The sequence below is a fragment of the Benincasa hispida genome, unplaced genomic scaffold (assembly GCF_027475165.1).
Source record: "Benincasa hispida cultivar pf3 unplaced genomic scaffold, pf3_genome.v1.1 HicScf1848, whole genome shotgun sequence".
NCBI lineage: Eukaryota > Viridiplantae > Streptophyta > Magnoliopsida > Cucurbitales > Cucurbitaceae > Benincasa > Benincasa hispida.
This window is the reverse complement of record NW_028326240.1, coordinates 1170406-1182109: the sequence shown is the minus strand read 5'-3', so window position 1 is coordinate 1182109 and position 11704 is coordinate 1170406. Positions and strand designations below refer to the sequence as shown.

The window sequence follows — 11704 nt, the reverse complement described above, 5'->3', positions numbered from 1 at the left end:
ATAATAAATTATCAGGTTCTACAATTGTGCGAGAGAGATCTCTCTGATAATTTCTTTTCACTTGCAATGGGACCTTCGTCTGAGGTGGGCTCTTACAATGGATGCATTGTTAACATGTTAGATTTCACAATGTAGAGCATGATAATCGTTGAGCTACATAAAATAGTGGAGTCCTGGTGGCCTGGGAGATTAGTGGGAATGGAAGTGTTGATAATAATTTCTATGGTGTCGTAGACAAAGTATTTGATTTTCAATATGCGAAGAGAAGACGTGTTTTTATGTTCAAGTGTAGATGGTTTGACATAGATAACAACAAAAATAATAGGATACACGTGGAGTTAGGATACAAATCAATCAACACATCTCGATTTTGGTATGTTGATGAGCCTTTCATTTTTTCTATCCAAGCACAACAAGTCATTTACCTCAACGACATAAAATATGCTAGCAACTGGAAAGTTGTTCATGTAGTCCAAAATAAACGAATATGGGATGCACCAGAAGTGAAGGATGTTGAAAATGAACAACTGGATTTAAAGAAATTTTCGGTGGAGTTCAAGTGGATGAATCAATTTAGGAGGTTACTTTATGTAGAGTCGATGTTGATCTTACAGTTGTGGAACAAACAATTATTCGGCATGCTGATCATGACTTCATAAATGATGATGAAGAAAAATTATCTCCCAATAACAGTTCACTTACTAATGAATAATTTGATTTAGATGATGATGATGACTAATCATGTATCTACTCAATTCTCTTTCTCTGTTTACACATATTTAATATTGATTCTATATTGTTTTATATTTTTGTGTTTGTATAGATACGATATCAACCTCTAATAGGCAACATGAGGTAGAGGAAGAATTTCAGAAGCAAGTGATATATCTAGGCATCACGGGATCTTCTGTGGGTGACACTTTAGGTTAGTATTCATATGCATCTTCTACTGACTGAAATATATCCTAAAATGTTTTAATTTTTTATTCCTCAGATAGTAGCTCTTGCATCCACTCGGAGGAAAAGTGAGCATTCACGGAATATCAAGTTGGAAAAATATGTCAAAAAATATGGGAGAATTCCAATTGTGATCAAAGAAGGAGAGAAGAAGCCTATTTGTCAACATTCTGTATGATTTGGTAATGCAATTGGTGTTGACATCAGATCTGCATTTCCAGTACAATGTTATACTTTCGCTGATGTTCCAAATGAATTTGTAGAATTGGCTAAGAGTCAATTGTTGGTAAGTTTATAAGTTTGTTATTTTAGATTGTCATAAATATCATATATGCTAATGATTCCTTAATTCTTTTGTAGCCTCATTTCGTGCTTGATTTATCCAATCAAACACTTAATAATTTTATCAAACATCAAATGCAAAACTCGTTCAAAGAATTCAGAGCAGATTTACACAAACATTACAAGAAATGTAGAAACCCTCAGCAAGCACGTGCAAACCTGATTAGTTGGCTTAAGAATAGACCATTTGTTTAACAGTATCCAGAGTGAAGAATTCCAGATTATAATAATTGAGGATGTCTATCATTTACTTCATTTACTAATACAAAATATCTTTTTAATTTTTCTTGTTTGAATGTAGGAAATGTTGGAGACGAATAGGAAGAATGGAGAGAAATTATTGTTCTAGCAAATTCAATTTGAGCTACAGGAAAAATAAGGTCGAGAAGTAGAAAGTGTTGACCTATTTAAAGAAACACACTCTAAAGGTGGTAAATTCGTGAATCAGGCAACTGAGGATGCACATGTAATAAATTTTGTTTTATTTTCATTTTGTTTTTCATTTGTAAGTTCAGTCACTCGTACTTACACACTTAATTAATATGTGCAGAATCAAATATTAGAATTACAATTCAAGCCCACTCCATAAGGTTCCCAACCATTAATAGGGGACGAAATTTGTGAGATGATTTTGGGTAGACTCGGTCATGTAAAAGGCCTAGGTTGGGGCCCTAAACCTAAGTTAAGAAGGGGTAGCAGCTCATCGAGTTCATCATATACTCAAGGAATGGAAAGTAGGGAGGTGTGGGAATTGAAAGCCTATGTCGAATAGTCTCAATCGAGGATTGAGAAACTTGAAGACGTTAAAAAACAAATGAAAGAGCATCATGCAAGACAAATGAAAAAAATGAAAAAAAATGATTAAAGATATGATACGATCATAGAGAGAAGTGCCATCGAATTAGGTATGATTATTTCATTATTTAGTTGGCTAATATGTTGCTAGCCTACAGTTATGGTAGCAAAGTAATTATGCCTTACCAGTAGCTTTATGATAATGAATTGTTGGCTATCCTGCAGTTATGGTAGCCAAACAATTGGATTTTGATATGTTTTCTGGAGTTTTTATGTGTTTGTGGATGTTTTGAAATTTGAATGTTGTGTGGGGTCGGTTGAGATTAGTTATCTTCATTTTGAAGTTCAACTTGTGGTTTTTGTGTGTTTGTGGAGGTTTCAGGCTGAGAATATGTAGTTTTGGAAGTATGTTGATTTTCTTTGTTTTGTAGGATTGTAGGATTCATCTTATGGCTTTTGTTTTTTTGTGAAAGTTTATGAATTTTGAATGTTGTGTGGGATAGTTTGAGATTGGTTATTCATTTGGAGTTCAACTTGTGGTCTTTGTGTGTTTGTGGAGGTTTAAGATTGAGAAGATGTAGTTTTGAAAGTGTGTTGATTTTCTTTGTTTTGTAGGATTTATAGGATTGTAGGATTTTCTATTTTGTAGGATTGTAGGATTCACCGTATGGTTTTTGTTTGTTTTGTAGGATATTATTTTGAGATGATGTTGGAAATGTTGTTAGAGATGCTGTGTTGGAGATGATGTGTTGGAGATGCTGTGTTGGAGAATTTTTTCTTGGAGATGATGTTGAGAGTTCTTTCTTTTATGTATTTGTCAAGACATATTTTGTTTGTAGACCATTTTGCCAACTTTTCTGTAATAAAGAATACTTCAACTTTGTTTGTTTGTTTTGTTCCTTATGTGAATATTTTTTTTATTTTCTTAATGATGTTATACATTTTAGATCATTCAGATCAAATTAAAAAAAATCAAAAATTAAAAACTAAAAATTAAAAAAGGACTATCTTTCGATGAAAAACGTCGGGAGTTCCATGATCTCCCGACAGTTGGCTCCCAACGCATGTATAGATATTTTCGGGAGCTCCATGATCTCCTGTCGCCATATATTAAGCATCGGGAGTTTATGTCAACTCTTGACGACATATGTTGGTGCATCGGGAGATGTTCTCCCGATGGATATATCCTGACCAAACTCTTGACAACTAGTTTATCATCAAGAGTGGAACTCCCAACGTGAAAAGCATTGGAAAAGGGGTGTTTTCTTGTAATGGCTAGCCGTCTACACTTTTGAAATGCGATTTTGAACAAAATTCTCTCTACTTTTCTGATATCCTCTCTATATTTCTTCTTTACTACTCAATTAAGACCTCTCTAGATCATTATTTTATCTAGCATGTATCAAGGCTAAGGTACTATTATCTAGTTCGAGATTTAGGATCTATATCTTTATTTGTTATCTCATGAGATTATGAAGATTTGTTGTCTTGAAATTTTAATTGTCTATTGAATCTTCTCCTTGCTCTTATTTAATTGATTGAATGTGTTTGAGATAATTTGACAAATTAGTCAAGCATGTTTAATTCACAGTAATAGGTTTACACCTAATCCGTAATTGTTAGATTCTTAGATCGCCAAGTAGCCAAAGTTAAGTTAGAGTTGTATATTGATTTAGCTTTTCCAATCGAATAACATTCTTCTATCTGACTTAAGAGAAATTCACATCCAATACTTAGTTAGGTTGTTCCTAATTATTTAGTTCGTCTTAACAACTGTCTTGGACCTTAATGCTAACCAGTTTGCATGTTGAGGAGGCTTTTCCCCTAGGCCTAAGAATTAATTTGATTATTTGGACTTTCTTCTAGCTTTTCTAGAAGTGATTGGCTAAGTTAAAAACCGATTAAATTGCAAGGCACTTTTCTGATTAATTAATGATTGAGTGGGAAATTAGGAATAAATTTAATTTATCCCGAGCTAGGCTTTGTTTTATTGATAGTATCAATTTACTCAACATCGAATTTGTGTTTAATCATTACTGTTTTTAGTCAATTTCTCACAATTGAAACTAACTTACCAAAACCCCCTTTGGTTACGTACAATAGGTAATTTAGTATGAAAATTGACCAGCTCTCTAAGGATTGAACCGTTACTACCTTAATACTACGAAATTAGAGTAGGAAATGGAACAATTATTTGACCGAATCGAAAGTCTCGACAACTTTATGATTTATCAAATTATAACTTTGATTTCACATGCTATCTATTTTACTTTCATAGAGCCAATTTTTGTATACTATGTATTTGTATTTGTATTTGTTACTTTTATAGAGTCATAAAGTAGAAACTTTGTTTTGCTATTTTTTTCCCCCATTAATTTTGCTTATATTTGCTCGGATATGTAGTATTTGTGGTTTTTACGGGGACTGTTTTTCACTCTCATATGGTTATATATATATTAATAATTGCTTCAATTGATTTATTTTCGTTAAATCTTTATTTATTAATAGCAATAAGTACTATGTATTTATATGTCTAAACTCATTATCACCAATGGGATTTCTTCTTTTAGAAACATATATGAGGTAGATGACGATGGAAGGTATTGCCACCATTTTGATGGCCAATAAACAACAAGTATGACTGATCTCCATTTACTCAATTTTACAAATTAAGAATACATCTGATTGAGAACTTGGCAGATATAAGATTTGACATCAAGTTTCCACTCAAGACTAATAGGAGAAGTGGAATAAAGGTCAAAATGTTTGCTCTCTCAAATGGTGATGGTATGCAAAGAAACTTTTCAGAGAGAATTTACCTACCACATATTTGTGGTACAAACTTTCTTCTTAAAATTCAAATATGTAGAAACAGTGTATTTTTAGTTTACATTTTTAAAAAATAATAAAATTTTCCAATGTCTTAGATATTTTTTATTATTTAAAAAACACTTTTTTATTGTTTACATGATCATATTTTATATTTTATTTGCTTTGATTATTTTAGTTAATTAGATTTTATTTTAAATAATCCTTGAAATTTGTTTGAAATAATATATTTTATTTGTTCTAGTTGATTTGGTTATTGAATTTAGTTAGACTTCCTTAAAAATACTCCATAGTTATAGGAATTTGTTTTTAATATTTTGTTTCAGTTCCATTTTATCCATTGATTATTAGATTAGATTTATTTTCATTCAATTTGATTTTATTGAATTAAAATAATATCGATTTTCGGGATGGGTAGATTGGTCTATTTTGAATTAGATAAATTAAAGAATATAGGTATTTAGACATTTATTAAATAAAAATTAGAATTAGACATTTTTCAAAAATTTTTTTTTTTTTTTTTTTTTTTTTTATTTTTTTTTTTTTTTTAAAAAAAAATTTAGACATTTGTCTGTTGCCCCCTTTTTTAATTAGAGATGTACTTTGTGGCTTACGGAGTAAAATGGAGAAACAATTTTTAGTGATGGACCCTCCAAAGTAATCAAATGGTCATATATCAATATTTTTAAATAATGGTCAAATTTCAAAATCATGCTGCTATTCGACCACCTACTGCAATTTTCTTAAAAAGAACAAGTTTAGATGTGCATCTTATTATTTATTAATGGAAGACAATTATGTTAGTGAATTGCAGTGATAAATGAAATGGGTGAGGCACATAAGAAACTTCAACACCACCTTAAAAAAAAGAAAGCATTAGGAAATTGTACTAGTGAAGGACGATGGGCCAGGAGGAAAAGAGACTTCAATAGCACCTTCCAACATTTGTAAAACTTTCTTCATGGTGGGCCTTAGGGATACTTCCTCTTGAATGCACCAAATTGCTATCATCACAAACTTCTTTACCCTCTTCAAGTCAATCTTTGCTTCCTCATCATTTTCTACCAACATCTCTATTTTCTTCTCTTTGAAGCAGTCATAAGCCCAATCTGCCAGCACCATTTGTTCTTCATTCTCTGCTTTCTCTTCGAAACTCCTTCTACAACATATAATCTCCAACAACAATATTCCAAAACTGTAAACATCAACCTTCACTGTGATGGGGAGGCCTCTAAACCACTCTGGAGCTACATATCCTTTGGTTCCTCTAATTACAGTCAGAGTTCGAGTTTGATCTTTTTTCAAAAGTTTTGCCAGACCAAAGTCTGCAATCCGTGCGGTAAATGAGTCATCCAGAAGGATGTTATGTGGCTTAATATCACAATGAATTGTCTGAGTGCTGCACTCTTCGTGTAGATAACATAGTCCTCTTGCTGTCCCTAAAACAAGTTGAATTCTAGTATACCAACTTGGTTTCGAATTCCCAAAAAGGAAATCTACAAGTGACCCATTATGCATGAACTCATACACTAACATTCTATGTTCTCCTTCATTGCAAAACCCAAGTAATCGAACTAAGTTCTTATGGTTTGTTCCAGCAATAGCGCTTACTTCAGCTTTAAATTCTCGGTCTCCCTCTTGCACCACATTGTCTAACTTTTTAATAGCCACCAAGTTATTGTTGTCTTCAGAGTCAATAATCCCTTTATAAACAGTAGAAAAAGAGCCATGCCCCAACTGGTGAATGAATCCATTTGTGGCCTTGTTGAGCTCTTCATAGCTGAAGATCCTCAAATTCACACATAAAATGGAAGGATCTTCTTGAACAAGCTTTGATTTCCTAATTTTCCTAAGTCGGTAGCTAACGAATAAAGTGAAAAGGAATAAAAGGAAATTGAGAAATACAGAGCTTCCTAATAGAACTGATCCAACGACGACTATAGTAGATTTATGTATAAGATTATTAGGTTGGAATGTAGAGTTTTGTTTCCTAATTTTGAGAAGTGCTCTTCCGCCAACACTAGGGTCCATTCGTCCATCAGCTAGAGGAAACCTCTTCTTCGAACATTCACCATTTTTGAAAGTGGCAACTGCACAAAAACAATCGTTCAAACATTCGTTTCTACACCATTCCTCACTTACTGGTTTGAAAAAGCCATAATCAGCCTGAGGCCAATTGGTATTTTCCAAAGCAACAAATTCGAAGTTATCAGTTTCAGGAAATGATTGATCGCAACTATGAGCAATAAAGTTGGGTTTACAACCCTTGATCTCATCATTTGGATCAAGTAAAACATAGCCAGGTGGACAAGTGCAAAATGGTCTCTGGTCATTCCCAAGTCTACAGTAACTATTGAATCCACACACTCCACTTCCCCACCCACCATGCACCATGGTACAAATGTTTATAGAGTCTGACACTTGAGACCAAGCTTTAGCCATAGACGAATTATGTGTGGGCTTTGGGTAAACATACATTCTAAAAATCCCATCATGCTCAAGAATCGCCCGAAGGTAAAAATTTTGTGGCGTAAGGGTATTTGATACCACAGTTATGAGAATAGTATTATTGTTTGAAATGACATCAATAGAGCCAGAGAGGTTGAAAACAAGTTGGAAGCCAGAGCCTATTGTGTTACTTGCCCAGTAAGCCTTACTTACTATATCCAAAGGGAATGCTCTGGGGTAAAGCACAAGATTCCCATCACTTTGCATCCGAAGTTGAAACCTTCCATTCTTATAATTGGTTTCTGAATAACGAGCAACAAGAAATCCGCCCATATTCAAAGTTTGTGATGGTAAAATCGTATCGGTAGGCACATCAAAGCTTTGCCATAAAATTTTAGAATTAGTTGCAGCCAACACAAAGTTGCCACTATCAAGCATCGCAGCATAGGAAACAGATTGATTAGTACTTCCAGAGGAACTTGACGTCCATATTTGATTGCCTCTAGGATCGTTCAGCACAAGTTGCCCACCACCAGTAAATTGAATTGTGGATCCTTTAGGTGCCAATTTATCGCGATTTGCTGACCATACCACCGTTTTTTCTTCAATTTTATTGAACCAAATGGCCAATAAAAAGCCTTTACTTTCCAACTGTAGAAATCCAAAAGCGAACTCACCAAATTGGGAGGTCCAATAGAGGTGATTTTGTTCCGTTGCTGTGAGAGATGAACCCAGAGTTACATTTTTATAAGGCTCAGAAAACGAACAAGTTGGTAAACCAAGAAGAAAAACAAGAAGGCAGTGAAGAAAGGGTGGTAAGAGAAAGTAAGATGATTTGTTTTGAAAAGCCATAAGCCAAAGAAGGCAGCCTTTGTGAAGAAGAATGGTGTGATAACAGTCCAAATATATAATCTTTTTTTTTTCTTTTGACAAACTTTCCAACTTATTTTTTACCAAGTCTGATTAGAAGAATTGTCCTGATAACAGTAGTTGAGAGACTTGTTGGTTTACCACAGCTTTTTAGAGAGGAAAAAAAAAAAAGAAAACCCAATTGGGAGACTTGGAATTTCTAGTCAACTGTGGTTCTGAAATTAAATGTTATATTTTGGTTTGACATAATCAAAAATAATAAATGAGGGGAGAGATATTGTTAGTAGAATTTATGGATAACTCTTGTGTCTTTGTTTTTCATTTCTCTCAAAAGATGATATCATATATCATTGATCGAAGATAATTATATCCTCAGTTATATAACATGAATCTTCTCCTTACATATCTAATGTGGGACTATTGTCACACTAAATGTAAAGATTTGAACTCTAAACTTTTGTAAATGTGTCAATTAACACTTTCATTATGGGAATTTATTCTAAGAATATCATGTAAGATTTACGATTGTATCAATTAAACTCCTACATTATCTTAAGTGAATTAATGTAAACTTTATTTGGTTTACGGTTGAAAATAGTTCATGCTTAAATTTTATACATGTAGACTTCTTTAATGATATATTAACAAAATGGACTATTAAAATTGACTAATTCATTCAAATATAAAAATTTAGTAATATAATTGATAAAATTATAACCTCATATGATGTTTATTGACCGAGCATAGTAATGGATGATTTAAATTTAAATTAACTTATTCACTTTTCAAAATTTAAATGGATATAATTGTTAATTTTTTTTTTTTAGAATATGTGAGGTCAGAGATTGACCCCACATCTTGAAGTTGATAGTACTATATTCATGATAACGGACTCGTGTTGACGTTAAGATTTTAATTGATATAATCTTCAAAATTTTTAATATAAATTGATATAACTTCTTTTTAAAAACAAAACTGATTCAATTGGAAAGACTTAAAATTTCTAGTCAACTTTGGGCGTTAAATTAAATTTAATGTTTCAGATTGACAGTAAAAAAATAGTGGTGTTCCTGGGTTTGGTTGAAGAACTTTTTAGATCCAATCCAATTGTTTTGGTTGTAAATTTTTTCAAGCCAAATAACCCTATTAGAAAATGAAACCAATCCAACCCAACCATGAAATATTTGGGTTGGGTTGGTTCGGATTACTCGATTCATTTATTTATTTTTTTTATAAAAGTAAGTAAAATGTTAAATGTAAAAATTCAATTTAACTATTTTCATATATGAATTAAAATTAACAACTCAATTTCAATTTATACAATATATAATCTTTTTTCAAAGTGAAAAAAAACTATTTTTAAGAGTTGTTGAAGAATAAATTGTCCAAAAACTGATAAAATTAAAAAAAAAATTAAAATAAATATATGTATATCTAATTGTACATAAGCAAAATAAAATTACATTTTAAAGTTAATAAAAAGTTCGGGTTGGTTTGGGTTATTTTAAGTGAACCATGAATCAACCAACCCATAAAATTTTCATTTATTTGAATCCAACCTAATCCAAAAGAATTCATAACTCAACCCAAACCGAATAAGTTGAGTTGGGTTGATCGGTTTTTTCAGATCATCGGGTTTTTTTTAAAACACTCCTAGTAAAAAATAATAAATTGAGATGGGGAGATGTGCGGGTTAGGGAACTTTTATGATAAACTAGTAAGTCCTTAGAATAAATGTTTCTGAGAAAATCTATTTTTATCCTTAAGAGACCTTTAGGACAAGGAGCAGAATGAAGTATGTACTCTAGAGAATTGCAAACTTATGAGATCTCCACTCTAAAAAGTTAATAAGATATAAAATTAAGGAAAAAATATATATTTATTTTTAAAATGTTACAAACTCATATCTTAATTATTGAGTTTGGTTTCAATTTAGTTAATAGGTTTCAAAATGTTGTAGAACCATATGAAATTGTTATTGCCTGAATCCCCTCAACCGAATTCATCTCTATTTGTATACAAGAATTTAATGATAATAATAGCTTCTTGGCTCTTGAACGTGTAATAGTCCTGGAAGTAACACGAGAACGTCTTGGTTCCTATAAGTTGAGATCAAGATTCAAAAAATCAAATTTGACATTCAATAGCTCATACATTTCCCTACATCCTTTGCGACCTTGGCACTAGTACACTATAGAAACACATTCATATGACATATGGATAATTACAATGGATACATAGATCTAGTGGTTGATTAAAAACCACTTTCAACTCAAGATCTCATAAATCTCATCAATTCTAATACAACATTCCTCAAATCAAGGGTGTATCTTTGGTTTGGTTGGGTTGTGACTTTTTGTTGGATCATCCAAAAATTCGGGTCAGTTAAGTTGGCAATCCAAACGACCGTCTCCAACCCAACACAACCTTCAAATTTTGGGTTGGGTTGGGTTGTTTGATTATTGTTGTTTTTTTCTTATTAATTTAAAATACTTAAATTTATTTACAACACATATCTAATAACTAAAATAGTATAAAACTAAATTCTTACATACTTATCTTTAATATCTATTAAAAATCTTATAAAAAAACAAACAGTCTTAAAAGAAAAATATAAAAAATTCACAAATTCTTTAATTCTAAAAGAAATATATATATATAAATAAATAATGTACAGGAAAAATCTTTTAAATAGAAATCTGATAAATATTTATACTTTATAAGAAAAAATTCTAAAAATACTCTCGTAACCTTTTGTTATAAAGTGTAAAGACTTTTAAATATTTTTTATATTTAAAAAGATCCATAGTATATATATAATTTAGATTGGGTTGAGTCAACCCAATTTTTTTTTTATTCAATCCTAGACCTAACCCAACCAAAAAATAAAACTAACCAAACTCAGCCTTATAGTTTGGCTTGGATAGTGTGGATTGTTCGGATTGTCGAGTCATTTAAACACCCCTAATCATTACCCTCTTTCTTTTTTTAACAACATTTTTCGAATCATGCTAAAAATCACACTCTTTCTGAAACAATATTTCATAAACTTCATCAATTTTAAAATAAATGTAAAATATCCTTTCAATTTTTCAAACATGATAAAAAATTTCTAAATTTTCAAATAATTTTTAGAAAATCTCAAACATTTCTAAAAGTCATAATCTCAACTAAACCATAATATTACTTAAAATTTCATCTACTATCTCCGAAAATTCATAACAATTTCTTTATAATCTTATATAATTGTAAAGCTAATGAAATTTCATAAAATTTAGTTGAATAATAAATAATTTTCTAAACGAGAATTCTCGAAAATAGAAAAATTAAGAAAATTATTTTAAAGAAATAGCAAAATTTTAATATTCTATGATAGAGACGAATAGAAATTTATGAGTGTCTTAGAAGTCTATCATTGATAGACGTTGATTGAAGTCTATCAATATCTATCAATATTTTTTTT

The 11704-nt window shown here is 31.2% G+C and overlaps 1 protein-coding gene across 1 annotated transcript; it reads right to left on the bottom strand.

The window, feature by feature from the left end:
- Nucleotides 1-5661: 5661 nt before the first annotated feature.
- Nucleotides 5662-8412, bottom strand: LOC120089389 (G-type lectin S-receptor-like serine/threonine-protein kinase LECRK2). The gene has a single exon (XM_039046841.2). It carries the CDS (start codon nucleotides 8221-8223, stop codon nucleotides 5800-5802), a length of 2424 nt encoding a protein of 807 aa, XP_038902769.1. The 5' UTR covers nucleotides 8224-8412; the 3' UTR covers nucleotides 5662-5799.
- Between the last annotated feature and the right edge of the window lie 3292 nt (nucleotides 8413-11704).